Below are 15,543 nucleotides of genomic sequence, written 5' to 3' on the forward strand. Positions count from 1 at the left end.
CTTTCAATGTTGCCAGCTGACTCCTTTTATAACAATGAACCATGATAAAGGGGGTCTTACATATGTACAATGTATAGACACATGTGCTAAGACTGAGTCTAAAGCTACAAGTGACAGACAAAAAGTCAGCATCCTCAGCAGTTGATAATCCATTAAGAAGCAGCTTTGTGCTTGTATTGCAAGTTAACTAGTCATTTGTATGGCATAATAGCACAGTATTAATCATACAATAGTCATTTAAATGCTATTTCGTTTTAAAATAACCCTTTTTAGATGCTTTGTATAGAAGAACATACTTGGAGAAGCAACACAGAGGTTAGCTTTATGCTTTATTCTTCCTATTTTCCAACAAAATGTTGGAAAACAAACAAAGGATTTGAGGATGAGAAAAATAAGGCTGTCTTGGGTAACAAGTTGTTGCTGATGTTACTGGAGTAACAACTCCTCTAAACCAGAAACAGAACATGTCAGAGCTGCTAACATTGGCCTAATATCAGGACTTTTAGTAAATAATCGTTAGCTTAAGCTTAAAATATGCTCCTTGGCTTGATGGAAAACTAGGTTTCTATCGTAGCCTACGATATGTATTAAGCTAGTTAGCAGGGCATGCTAACGTTTGCAGCTTACATATACACTTTTTATTCCATTTCTGACATCTGAGCAGTGCATAGTTACAGTTTCTAAGCTACGATTGGAGGAGAGGTCTAACAAACGGTCGCTATGATGCTTGATTTTACAGATGCTTTCGATATGGCTGATAGTGAAATATTACTGGTTAAGAAATAGAACAGAAACTGTTTTCTTTAATGGAAGTTAATCCACATCACAACTTTTATTTAACATGGTGTACCATGTAAGAAGTCATCTTAAGCCATTTGTGTACACATTCTTCACAAAAAAGTACTTTTGATTCAAGCAGATGATTCAACACGTCACAACCACAGTTCATGAATCAGGAGTTGAAATTAGTGTTTGAGTGAATACATAGTGTAAGAGTATTTCTGTGGTTTATTTAAAGAACTTTAAAGAATTTAAAGAATCAAATGTTGTTGCCATGCACGGAGGTCTCCTGGCTTGATGTTAAGAGCAGGTTCCTATTCATCACTTGCTTTTATCAGCAATATCATAATGGCAAAGACACTACATGTTTTGTACAAAAATGTTGCTTTTTGTATTAATACACTAAACCATTTTTTACCAGACACGATGCAGGAAAACAGTTTATGCTGCCCAAACTAGAAACAATTCCATCTTCATCCATAACATCTTTTAATAAGAAATGTTTCAAGTATCACATTTATTTACAAATAAAAATAGATTGAAGTAGAAACAAGTTTAAACTACTGATAGGAATCATGGCAATAATTACACCAATAAGACCTAAGTTGCATGCCCTTTCACTAAATGTATTTTACTTTGCCATAACAGGCATTCACCAGCAGCAGTGTAATGTTCTCTCTCTGTCTGTCTCTGCAGGTGGCTCACCTACCTGCTGATCCTCATCCTGGACCTGATCATCTGCCTGCTGGCCTGCTTGGGGCTGGCCAAGCAGTCTCGCTGGCTGCTCACAACGTGAGTCTAATATCCTGGCATGGCTGTAAAACTGAGCTATTTACACAGGCTGGAGCTATATTTTTGTTTACAAAGAAGAGGCAATCTGTGTTTCTTATGTGTGATTTTCCGAAAGTGACGAGGCTGGCTGGAGCAGGATGTATGATGAGAGAAGGAGTGTTTTGGGAAATTAGCTGACCAAGTAAATCAAAAACTAACTGGGAGACGACATGGAAACATTCATTTACTTTTAGTCACATTTAGTCACACAGCAGCTGCTGTAGTATCCATTTGTCCAGATGTTAAAACATGGAACTGAACATGCACAGTGCTCACTTCTCCAACTCAAACACTAGATTATTCCTTCTACATTGTCTTACCTAAGAAAGGACCAAACTTATATTTTCTTCCAGTTACTCCTTGATGCATTTCCTTTAATGTAGGAATAAAAGACTAACTGCACTTAAGAGGCTGAAAGTGCAAAATAAGCCATGCCGTGCTTGACATTCATCTTTTATGCCAAACATGGACACCAGATATGATATTCTGAGAAAAAGAAAGAGATGAATTAGTATGAGTTGGTGTAGACAGAGGGAGCTGGAGGCAGGAGTTGCTTCTCCTCTGACGGTAAATTGCAGAATCCAAAGTATTGGATAATGTCCTTGTACAAACACTGCCCTGCGAGCCCTGTTGTATTTCATTTGCCTTTCAGCGTTGCCAGCGGTAGGTTGAACTTGCTCTGAGTGTTGCCGTGTCAATAGGTTTGCTCTACAAATTGAATCTGAGCGCTGGCTGTGGAGAGACGGGAGCGAAGCCATTTGAAGTTATCAACAATATAACTTCCTGAAGATTGTTATTCCAGTTTAACACTCGACCTGCTTTAAATGGCTTCAGGCATGAATTACATTCGGTAACAGACACAATGAACTGTATATCCGAACTCCTGTATGGCACCTCATTAATTAATAAACTTTGTATTTTTAGCCCTCTTTTTTCAGATTAATATTTTATTGATTTTACCTTTCATAAGGGATGGAAAACAAGAAAGAAAAAAAAAAGCACATGGTATATTAAAACATAACCAAACATAACATAAGAAAAAAAAGATGATAATTGTTATTAATAATATATAACAATGTTCTCTAGATAGGAAAACATATTATAATTATTTTAGTTTGGAGTTGAAAATAGAACGGTGGTATGACACAATTATGGCATAAAAAGAACTCCCACACATCCTAATATGTCACACTGAACGATGATATAACAGGCGATGATGAATGGCACACAGATACTCTACTGTATGTACAGTATATTTTCACATGCAGTGCCTCCGCTTTCATTTAATCTCCTTACAGCATCCATGTGTATCCATCTCCACTGGAATTTAAAAAATGTTTTCTTTTCTTCCTGTTGAAAAGGAGCTTTTCACAGGGCATGAAATGCACCCAGGCCTCCATTCATCAAGCCGAGTGTTGCTCTGTCTCTCTCAATCAGTCAGTTCAGGGTGTGAGCTGCACTAAACTTGCCCTACTAACCACACATCCACCCCCACTTCACGTCCCCACCCCCTTTGCACACACAAGATGAGTGTCTGCCCTCCCAAGGCATGCTCTCTTCCAGTCGAGTGGAAGTGGTTGAAGGCTTTCGGGAGCAGATTACACACTGGGGGCCTGCCGACTCTTCCTGGTGCTATTAACTGGCTCGGTGTCTGCATGACACACAGTAACAGCTCAGACAAAAAGATACGCTCACATGTGAGGGAGTAAGACACATCCATAAAAACTGTCAGCAGTTTCTATCTGGATTTATTTTGGTCTTTTTTCTCTTCTGCATGTTACTGCTGAATTTTTCAATTTGAGCACTGCAAACAGATTTTCACCTACCTCCCTTGTTGTGGGATGGTGGCAGAAATCTCAGAAACTGACATTACAAAAGCTAAGTACATAACGCAGCTTCTATCGGGTGAACTGAACCTTAAAATGTCATGATGTAAACACAGCGTGAACCTATTTCCGTGCTTAATGTTATGGATAGCACGATTGTCTGTGCCCCTCGTGCAGAAGAAAACAAACGAGAGAAGAAACTAATTTCCCCGGATGACAGAAATCATTTGAGCTGTCATGAGCAAGGACGTACTCCATGAAGAATTGTCATTTAAACAAACAAAGCACATGAGTGGGATGCGCTGATATTATAAGAAAACACAATCACAGCATTGGTAAGGGAAAAAATTAATATTTACTGCCTGGAGGAAGTGAGTGGTTCTGTAATAAACAGTTTGACATGGCAGCTGGGTTAATTAACTACCTTTCCACCTGTGCAGTTGAGCTTGCGGATCAAATATCGGCTTCCTCAATAAAAGTATTGTGATTTATGCCAGAAGGTGCTTTTAGTTTAAAATCACATGAATAAACTGATTAAAATGAAGGTCCAATGGTGTAAAGGACCACCGATGCAACCTTGTCTCGTAGAGATCACGTTTATATACTACTCATTTGCAAAGGAAACCTAATAAAAGGTTTGACCCAGGTTATTGAAGGAATTTTCCTACCAAACATACATAAATGGCATTTATTATTTCAATCCTGTCTACAAAGAAGTACTCAACCTTTTTGCTTGAAAATTGGCCTGTCCAACCTAGACTAGTATTTATGGTGTACTACAGGGACGTGTACTTGGGCCTTTGTAGTTCCGAATCTACAAAAATAAAATGACTTTCCAGGATACCAAGTGCTAAATCCATATGTATGGAGATGACACAGTTCTTTAATATTCATTGAGTCAGCAGGAGTGGTAAGGCAACAATCCAGTAGCTGCAAACCCAGGTCACAGCATGTCGTTGATTTGAAACAAAAAAGGTGTTTAATGATGTATTAAAAATGCAGCTCTTCAAACTTTGAAGCTCTTCAAACTTTGAAGAGATTGCACGGAGCTCTAGAGCGATATCACATGTATACAATTACTTCTAGTATACATTTTATACAGTCAATATATGGTCAGCCACACGTAATACCAGTAATTGTGCCGGCGACAAAAGACAAACAAGCTCAAGAGTCAAACACTCATTAATTCAGTAAAGTCCACGTGCCCAGTGTGATAGTCAAAAAAACTCTGCACATCAAAGTCACAATCGGAGAGAAAGCTATCATTTGTTTAAGACACACAAACACAATATAATGAGGTGCGTCTTAAGTTAGTCATCAATGAAACATGAGATGACAACCACTAAGCAAAAGACAAAATTAGAACTTGAGAGAACGAAGTGCATATTGTGACGGCATAATTAGCATTGGTATTATGTTCCCAGTATGTCGCCTGCATTTCTGCTTCGAGGGTCATATCGCTTTCCTTCCACTTAGTAATTGACACATATAATGGTTTGTATAATGCTGTATGGATAATTTATGATATAACCGCAGTTTATAGAAAAATGTATCTTTTTTATTTCAGTTAAGAATTTTTCGTACTTCTCACACAGATTTAATTCAGAGTGACTTGACCTCATCCATTGGTGAGTGCATTTGCTAGCATCATCTGTCCTGCTCATTGGCCTCTGTGACTTTTTCACTTGATGTGCATTGCGTCATGTTTACACCCGATTTACTGCGATTCCGTGTAGCTCGTTAAATCCCGTTCGCCCACTATAGCACAAAAGTGAATACAATCTTGCTTGGTTTCTGCTGACATTGAGGAGGCAACAAGAAAGCATTTCTCCCTTTCGCCTGCTCACCCAGTGTCATAGTTGTTTTAAAGGAGCTCACTCAGCCCGGTATCACACACCCTGCAACAACAAACTGTCAAATAGGCCTGGAAGACAAAAATAAGCAAATGGTTCATAATCTTTTTTTCTTATGACATATAAAACCAGTCCAACCAAAGATGGATTTTTCCTGCTCAGTTTTCTTTATTTCAAATATTTTTAGAAGCCTGATGAGTTGAAAGTATTCAGTCTTTCACTAAAGAAAAAAGGTATTCATTAAAGAAAAGTCTGAAATAATGTATGTCATTTTATCAACACATGTATGTGTGCACAGATGCAAGCAAACAAACAAGTAATAGAAACACATTTAGTAAAACAAACAAGTAGCAGAAACCTTCAGGGAACTTGTGTATTGTTAACTAGATAATATTGTAGTACTGTACACAGATCCATACAGACATTACTGCGGTAAACCACACTCAACCAGTCAGACAGTTGTGCAACCTTTGCATCTGTTCTGCTTCTTGATTTTACATCGAGATAATGACTCTGTGACGCCTTGCTCTCCTTCCCGTCTATTTCCTTGTTAAGTGTCAGGGCTCGGGAGGGCTCGGTATCTGAGAGAAGGAGGGAGACAGACTACAAGAATGAAAAACTGATAAAGAGGGAGGCCAAAGGCAAAGAAAGATAGGATGGGACCCAGGGATGAGGGACTAGAGAGTGTCAAGAAATGAAAAAAAAAAGATAAGGGAAGAAAGAGAACACAAGTGGTGGCTTGTAAATTCAATGTTGGGAGCGCTGTGTCTTTTCAGCACATTGTCAATTGGATTATTCAGGCACCTTGAAGAGTGTTAAAAAATGAGCCTGGACATGCAGAGCCAAATTATATTTAAACTCAGGTGACACGCTGTGAGGGGAATATCTGGAAAGTGTTTATTGGATTTCCTGGAGATTATTTCACATAATAAGGATCCTATGATAGGACCAGTGTTCATCTTTTAATGTGTATTGATCCTCTTCTGTCCTGTTGTATACACAGACGGGCGCATCACCGCTCCCCTGCATGCAGAAATCCTCACCCAAACCTCCCCATCAATGTCTCTAAAGTCATTTTCTGATAGTATGAGATCATCACGGAGGGAGCCCACTGTAAAACAAAACCACATTTTTTATGTCCTCATGGGTGCAGGGAACAGTCGCCCTGCCAGGGGGCCGTAATGCAATGTAGGCCAGCGGAGCCGAGCTGCTCTTTTCTCAGTGCATAAAGCCCCGGCGCTGCAGCTGTATGTTGTGGCTGCAGAATCAACCCCCACAGAAAAGAACATGACCTTTGACTTCTCCTGTAGATGACAGGACAATGAGATCACTACTCCTGGCCCTCGGGGCTCACGCTGTTTCCTTTCAATAACAGAAACTGTGATGAAAATAGCTCCACTGTACTCCCTCCGTAGGATGCTGATAACTATTTGAACTCTGCAAAAATAAAAAAAATTTGCTTTAGTTTTAAGATTGTCCATCTGTATGTATTATAGATTTTTTCCTGCGTATTACAGCGTGCTATTTCTTCCTGATGTCAGGAGAGGATGATATGAATTATCAACCAGTTATTCATTTCCTCAGCTCTATGGAGCTTTATAGACTCTTTTAAAACATTGTTTTGATTTTCCTGGCTTGCAATTTACTGTTTTGGTTCACTCTCACTGCTCTCATCATCTGCCCTCTTAGCTCTTGAAAAAAAAAAAACACTATTCGTTACTTGCCCAACACCAATCACCAGGCAGAAGTTTACACCTAGCAGGTCATCATAGTGCAGCATATAGCATCTACAATATATAATAATATTATATATAATATATAAAACCTTTTTTGTATAGCACCTTTCATACAAGAATTGCTGCCAAAAGTGCTTCACAGCAAAAACATAAAGATTAGTACAAAATTGGAGAGAATAAAAGCATTTACAGAACAATAATCAGTGTGATGACTGAATACAAATATTTGTAGTTGGTGTAGAAAAAGCTTAACTGGATTTACATTCACTAAGTGGACACAAACTTTAATGAATGCTAATGTTGCTCCGTATCTTTAAATATGTATATGTTTGCTTAAAAGTTTGGCATATCAACTTAAATGTGATTATATGTCAGTGTTGTGTTTGAGTTACAAACCTTTGGTACTCTCTCAGTTTTCTAATGATGTACTTCTAGAAAAAAATAGTCCCCACCCGACAAATTATTGGAAAACACTCACTGCAAAGTGGGACAAGTGATGTAAATCATAAATCATTGTATTTCAATTGCACAAATGACAGGCTTTACTTCATTTGGATAAATGGCAAGCTTCAGCGAGCCATCTTGTCCTGGTTCCTGAGGCTTCTGCATGTGTTTCAGATGAATGTACTGAGCTGCACTGTGACCTTGCTGTTGCTTTGTGTCCCTGCAGGATGATGGTGTTTGGAGTGCTGACGCTGGTCCTGAGCTGGACTTCTCTAGGCGCTGACCTGGCTACTGCTGTGGTGAGCTGCCTCGCTTACCCCAATATAAACTAGTGTAAACGGGTCTGTAATCAATTCTTGTCGTGCCTGACAGTGGTGATAAATTGCTTTAACGCACTCTGCACTTGACAAATGCCTTTGAATGTGTGGGGGTTAGGGAGGAGAGATGATGCTGCACATGTGCTTAAGTGCATGTACCTGCATTTGTAAATGGATACATTTAAAAATATCTGCAGTGTGTCGTTACAAAAGGATGAGGAACAATTGTCAGATCACATAACATTCTCTCTCAGAGATACATGTGCACCTTTTTACCAAAACATGAACAAAGGATGCAGCTGCACTTTTTTGCATTCGTATCAAGCCTATTTATGCAAAACCGTGCATGTTTTAGCTGCATAGCTGCTAATCAAGAGACATTCTTTTGCCTTAATTATTTTTTTAGCCTCCTCAGAAAAATGTGCTCGATCTAAAAAGAGCGCTTACAGCCATGCAGTGTCATCTAAAAAGGTTTTAGCGCGTTCTCGCTGCCCAATCTCAACTTTCTTCTGATCTTGGTTTGTCTTCCTGTCACCTTATACGCTTTTCATCTCTGTTATCAAACGGCACACCGCTGAAAATAGACCGACAAAAGAACAAAATCCCAAACCCAAACCATGTCAGCGTCATTATACAAGCCTCAATAACTTGATTCAAAGTCAAGGATTATGACAACAGGAATCCTATTGCAGCTTTTAATAATGCCGAATAAGTGAATAATAATTTGGTCCCATGTTCGAGTGACCTAGAGGGTAAGAATTACAGTGATGTGTGAAAATAGAGAGATGCATTTGAAAGAATATCAGAAGCATGAGCACTGGTGTTTGACTCTCCTGCCTCAGGCAAGTGTGCTATTTTTCTCAGGTTTGTTGTTGGATGGTGTGTTTTGACTCGGGGCTGTAGAGGATTGTTAACAAGAGAGAATTTAAGTTGGAGCTAATGAGCATCGGGTAGAAAGCAGCAGGAGGTGCGATCAGTTACACACAAACTAGTCTCTGGTTTCATCTTCCTTTTCATCTAGCAGTTTAATGTCTCCTTTACAAGTCTACTCTCTGGTCTACATTTGCCTGATAGTTGGTTGAAATCCTGGTGGATTCCTTGTGATACAAATGCTATGAAAACTCAGTCCAAAGAATTTTCAATATCGCGGCACAATACAGAAATATGACGCCAAAATCAAAAGGGGTTCCTTCTCTCGGGAACGTGAATATTCACTCCAAATGTGTGGGAATGGTTGCCTGTCAGAAGCAGTAGAGGAAATCCATCTTTTTCCCAAGTGTTTGTGAAGGAGAAATGTTGACCTAGCTTAACAAAAAGAAAGATGACCAGGGGGCCATCAAAGATAGTTGATAGTTGAAAATAATCATCTGGATACCATAAACATCAAATCCAAATGTCATAGTAATGGAGCCAGTAGTTTTTAAGATTTTTCCCTCTAGACCAAAGTTGTTGCCCTCCCCGTGTGTGTTCCAGAATCATGACATTCACGTCGGCTTGTTATGTAACCTGTCTGTCTCGGGGTGTTTGTCTGATGCTGACCTTAACTGGACTGTATGGTTGACGTCCACCGGGCCTTTTCTCTGCCTGACAGTTTAAAACGGCCTCACAATTGCTGAGGCAAGGATACAGCTGTGAACAAAGCAATTACATCAACAGTCTGCAGTGGCGCCTTCATAGTTCAGACATCATGTCTATGTGTGAACAAGTGTGTGCATTTGTTTGTTATGTATGTGTGTCTTCTCATTTATGTGTTAATGTGAGTGGTACAGGCCTGTATATGTGTGTGTTCCTTTGTACATTTGGAGGGTGTGTAACCTGCTTTCATTAAGGTTATACAGAAACTGTGTGTGTGTGTGTGTGTGTGTGTGTGTGTGTGTGTGTGTGTGTGTGTGTGTGTGTGTGTGTGTGTGTGTGAGGTGTGTGTGTGTGTGTGCGTGTCTGTGCGTGTCTGTGTGTGTGCGGCTCTGTGACTCAGTACAGTCTGCACTTGTGTTGAAAAAGCCCAAGGTGAAGTTTTTGTAATAGCTTTTTTTATCTGACAAAAAACATATTCCATTCAAAATGATAAAAAAAACAAAGAAAACAGCATCTTCTCACATTTGAGAAGCTGGAACCTGTAAATGTTTGCTTTATAAGTTACTTAAATGCTTTATCCATTATAAACATTGCAGTTAATTATCAGCCACTGGAATAATTGATTGATGGATTAATTGTTTCAGCTTCAATACTGTGTAAGAATATATACATCTAATCATTTTGGAATATTCCGCTTTTGACTGTATTTCCTATTTTTTCGTGGCTTTCAGGGACTGCAATCTGTAGCAAACACTGGACAGGTCATCAGTCCAGTGCAGGGATAAAATACATTCACACCTGTGTGCCGCTCTCCACATGGACTAACTTTAATGGTTCTGGACTGTGAGAACATGTGGAACATGTCAGCAGCATGTCAGCAGCATGTCAGCAGCGGTGACCACTTAGCCATGAAACCCACTGCACTGCCTCACTGCTTTCTCCGACCTAATCCACCATAACTCAGACTTGAACTTGTGATAATGTACTTGCCACTGCAGCCAGACTGTTGTGTCCCACTTTAAATGAGAACGAGTAATGTTGCTGCGCTCTAACAATGTCAGACAACCACCACATCCAGAGGAAACCAGCATGCCAGTGTGTCATATTAGTGTCTAGACTGTGTGTTTGTTTGTCTCTCTGAGGATATTAATGTGTGGTGAAAGTCTGTGTGCACAGGTGTGCATGTCAGATATAGCTACAACTATTAGTTAATTGATTAGTCGATCGACAGAAAAGAGGGTGGTCGCTGGTTTGATCCCCGGCCCTTGTGGTCAACGTGTCAAAGTGACCACACGGTGTGTGAGTGTGTGTGAATGTTGATCACTCCTGATGAGTGAATGGGTGAATGCTGACGTGTTGTAAAGAATAGAGAAGCGCTATATAAAAGCATTCCCTTTAATCTTTTAATTATTATTATTATTAGCAAAAACGGCAGGAAATGTTGTTATCAAATATTGAGCTGCTTTTCTCTGTTTTGTGTCATATTAATGTGAATATTTGTTGGACTTACTGACAAAACAAGACATTTAAGACATCACTTTGGAGTCGATTAATCGATTCATCTCGAAAATAATCTACAGATTAATGAATGAAAATAATCCTTAGTTGCAGCCCTAATGTCAAATGTTTTTGTCCTTGACTGACTGCTGATGATTGTGTGTGTGTGTGTGTGTGTGTGTGTGTGTGTGTGTGTGTGTGTGTGTGTGTAGGCTGCAGTGAAGTGCCTCAGTACACAATAAATGAATGCATAAGGAATGTGCCTCTTTGCAGAACTCTTAATTACAGTCAGCAGGGAGTCAGAACTCTGCATTCACTGTTTTCCCTTAAGGAATCCTGACAAGTGTACCTGAATTGCAGCGCTCCTTTGTATCCCTTGTTCCTAACAAACTAGCTTGGGTTTGCTGAGAAATTCACATCACTGTATCTCATTTGTGTGCGGGGCTCATTAGGGCCCCCCCCCCCCCGCCCGCCTGAGCCCTGGGGACATTTAAGATTCAGACGGCACAGTTCGAATGAGACCACCGCTCCACACTTCTATGATTTTGCAGGTGTCTTGTTGAGTAAAAGTGGTTGTGAGTGACACAATTGAAAAGTATTCCTGTCTTGACATGTTAAAGTGGATTATAAGAGCAGCCTTATTTTCCCGAATATATACTTCTCATGCTTTTATTGAATGGTTCTTTATGAATTTCTGTTTTTAACCTCCTTATTTCAAGACTAATTCATTGTTTGCCTCCTGTTTTTATTTCAGGGCACAAGTGATTTCTGCGTGTCCCCTGACAAGTACCTCATTAGCCAGACAAAGGGTGTCATCGGTACAGGTGAGCGTCAGTGTTAACGATATGAATAATGTTGCATTGATGGGGTTGAAATTACAATGACGCTAATTGCCCTTTAGTTAAGTAAAAAGTGAAAGTTGAAAGTGCATTTAATCAGCTTGTTCTGCCTGTTTGTGTGTTTCACAGATATTGTTCATTACTACCTTTACTGCAACCAGACTCTCTCCAACCCCTTCCAGCAGGTAGGACACAGGATGCTTTGCAACTCCTACTGAATGTTGACTGATACGACCTAGTGAGCATTCGATTTGTAATGTAAAGGTCGTAAGACGTCTTCATGTCGGGGTTAAAAAAGCATTTTTAGATGTCTATAGCAGGGCCAGGAGCTAACACTGTGGTCATGCCGTTGGTATTTTTACTGGATATTTGGAGTTTACTGGAGATATTAATAATAATAATAATAATACATTAGATTTATATGGTGCTTTTCTAGAAACTCAAAGACGCTTATTACTCTACAATTACAAACTTATAACATAGTAGCTTTTTTACAAGAAGATTGTAGTATGTTTAGACTTAATATACTTATAATACTATATAATTTATTATTCAAATTATACTTTTAGGCTAACAAAATAAATAGATGAATAACGGACTAGGGATGGATATCGGTATCTCAACAGGCCTAAGACTCAACACTTTTTCATACACTGGTTTTGATTCCTTTCTTTTGCAAAATAAATCAAACTGCGCAATACATCGGTGTTCAAATGAAATGTAGTTTCAAGGTTACAAATGTATTCAGATTTAAATCAAGAAAATATCTATATATATCTAAATAAACAGGCCTAAGAAACTGTATTATTATTATTCAATATTTAAAATGTAATTCTTGATGCTATAGATACATTTCAGTCAGTACTCCGAATACTACTAATACTATTAATACTTGTGTATTAAGGTCTGATACCCAGCCAAACATATTTTAAACCTTTATTTTTTAATAATAATATAATATTAGTATAAAATAATATAAATAAACTGTTAACTCACAAAATTAAAATTAAAATTAAAAAAAGATTCCTGCTGCAGCCCTGCATCTAGGTCACATTAAACCATTAAACAGGATTTAAATGTGTAACAGGTCTCCACTACATATTGAAATATAGTCATTTAAATACTGAAAAGATGGTTTTATGTAACATAGACGTTTGTCCAAACATCTTTAGACCTGTAATTCACTAGATCAGTGCTGGATGGGGAGTTCGTTTCTCAGCCTCTCAAGCCTCATCTTTGTCAAACTCTTTCTGTCTATCCAGCGCTGCCTGTCTGATTTGCTTCCTAACTTCACCTCACGAGTCTGGCTGAACGTTACAAAATTGCAAAGCCTCCAACACTATCTCCCAGGCTGTCACCATCATTGTTCTCTCTGTCTCTTATTTCTGTATTTGTTCAGTCTTTGAATGTATCAGGCAAAACAAGCCAAAACATACCAACATTTTACAAAGCCCCCACAACAACGGCTATAAAATGACAGCAATTTTGATAATCGTCGTATTTCCCCTCTCCTGGAGTTCTGTGAGGTCACTATTCAGAGAAGCAGAGTAGATTGTGGGTCCCGTCACTGACTTCACCGCTGACATCAGTTAGTGGTGAAGTCATTTTTTTGCAAGCTCTGGCCCTGCGGAGCTCAAATCTTATTATCTGGCTCTTGTAGACATGCCCCGAGGATAACAAGAGAGCAGCAGCGGAGGGCAGACAGCCGTCACCCCGCCTGGTAAACAAAGTCAGCACTCTTTTCACCGCCACACACATACCCAACAGGTGCAAAGTTCACAAGCAAGCTGCCAGATACAGGAATTCACACTGATTGGCAAACATACAAGCTCTTCCTGTCTTGTGTTCTCAGCTTGAACCGCAGCAGTGCACTGTAGTTCTACCCTGCTCTGCGCCCCCGTGTTTCACCGCTCTGGGGCATTGCTGCTGTGTCAACTCTGCTTCATTCCACAGCTCTTTTTCTATTCTTATCAACGTCATCTCTTCTCCTTTTCTTATTGTCCTCCTCCATCCACGTTCTCTGTCCTATTTTATACTTTATTTGGCACACAATAAGCTCACTCAAGTATAAAAAAAAAGAAGCTAAATCTGATCAGGCCGTTAGATTGTGCGGACGGACAGTCGTGCGGATCCAAAGAAAAAATGTCAGATCAGAGGAAAGCAATTACATTTATGGATGGTTGAGGTAATTGACCATATCCTGTTTCAATTTAACATTGTGCCACAGGCCAGTGAGGTTCCCAGCGTACTCTTGTAAGGTTGGGTGACTGTGAAGATACAATTTTACTTTGGAGATGTGACAGATTCATTAATTTATGGTTATGCTAGAATGTTAATAAAATAAAATAAAAAGATGCATGGGGCAGAAGGTGCTGTCCTGCAGGTAGTTTGTGATTACACACATACTGAATGTGGAGGCTTATTTTGCCCCCTGTTGGTGGGAACATAAATGTACACCACCACAATGTCAGACTTAAACTACAATATGTTGTTTTATAGTAATATGATATTTTTTATATCAGTTCACGACCCTACAAAGCTGCCATGGCCAACCAAATGAAAAAAATGTTCACTAATTTCTTTTGGCTGTGTCTCCTGTTGTTCCTTTTATTCATGTCAACTGAAAAATCCTTGTTAATAGATTTCTCTAAGATGACTTTTTTGTTCTGGTGCTTTCTTTAAGATGTGCTTTTACATTAGCATGCGCTTCTTGTTTGCAGCCTCTGACCATCTTCCAGAGGTCCCTGACCACCATGCAAATACAGATCCAGGGTCTGCTGCAGTTTGCCGTGCCTCTCTTTCCTACAGCTGAGGTATCACACACAAACACACACACACACACACACACACACACACACACACACACACACACACGCACACACACAAACATCAAGCTATGACTTTTATGCTGCAGTACAACAGAGTCGAATTATTTTAGTTAAGTATTTGTCAGTGATACTGGTTACCTCTCCACAGAGAGACCTGCTGGGTATCCAGCATGTGCTCAACTCCTCGGAGGCCAGTCTGCACCAGCTGACCGCCCTGTTGGACTGCAGGGGGCTGAACAAGGTTTGTTCACTGCATCCTAATTGGCATCACAACAGCACAACTAGGTCAGCAGTAAAGTAAGTGGCCACGCAGGATTTCAGAATCAAACTGAATGTGGAACTGGGAACACAGCAGAGCAAAGCACAACACAAAGAATTTCAAATTTAATGAGAGTAACTTTTCTGAATTTCCTGCACTGTTAAACCTGTACAGTGTGGCTCATGACTGCAGTGCAGTTTACATGAATAATGTTGAACATCCCACTGAATGTGCATGTTCATGACACAAATTAAGTTTCCGGAGACGACACACTCCAGGGCTCTAAGTGCTTTTTCATCTTCGCTTCATTTTGTCTACTGTAAAATTTAAAGCAAATGGTTTGTGCCTTTACCTTTTTTTCCTGTGTTATATTATGTGTTTGACCTCTTTAGGACTACCTGGATGCAATGGTGGGGGTGTGCTATGACGGGGTGGAGGGTGTACTCTACCTCTGTCTGTTCTCCACCCTGGCAGCCTGTGCCTTCACCGTCATGCTATGTGCCATTCCCAGGGCTTGGAGACAAATTGCCTGCAGGTCAGTTTGTACTCTTCTTCTCTGCCTGTCTGCCTGAGCGCCCTCATTTCCTCATCCTGCAGCCATCTCTATGCAGCTTCACCTACTCTGAGCCAACCTGTATATGTGTGTTTGTGTGTGCGTGTATGACATTTTTTGACAATTGTACAATTGTTACCAATACAAATTCAGTTGTGTGAATGCAAGAATATCTTCTTTACTGTGTGCTTCCTTCTTGTAAACT

General features: G+C 39.7%; 1 protein-coding gene across 2 annotated transcripts in view; it reads left to right on the forward strand.

The window, feature by feature from the left end:
* Nucleotides 1–15,543, forward strand: part of ttyh2 (tweety family member 2) — a 51,890-nt gene that overhangs the window by 30,817 nt on the left and 5,530 nt on the right. For both annotated transcript variants that reach the window (XM_029457026.1, XM_029457027.1), the window contains exons 5-11: nt 1,477–1,572; nt 7,697–7,769; nt 11,614–11,683; nt 11,828–11,883; nt 14,419–14,511; nt 14,675–14,767; nt 15,178–15,320. In XM_029457026.1, the coding sequence (XP_029312886.1) occupies nt 1,477–1,572; nt 7,697–7,769; nt 11,614–11,683; nt 11,828–11,883; nt 14,419–14,511; nt 14,675–14,767; nt 15,178–15,320 (624 nt within the window). The remainder of the gene's footprint in view (nt 1–1,476; nt 1,573–7,696; nt 7,770–11,613; nt 11,684–11,827; nt 11,884–14,418; nt 14,512–14,674; nt 14,768–15,177; nt 15,321–15,543) is intronic.

Source organism: Cottoperca gobio, chromosome 19 (genome assembly GCF_900634415.1).
Source record: "Cottoperca gobio chromosome 19, fCotGob3.1, whole genome shotgun sequence".
Lineage (NCBI taxonomy): Eukaryota > Metazoa > Chordata > Actinopteri > Perciformes > Bovichtidae > Cottoperca > Cottoperca gobio.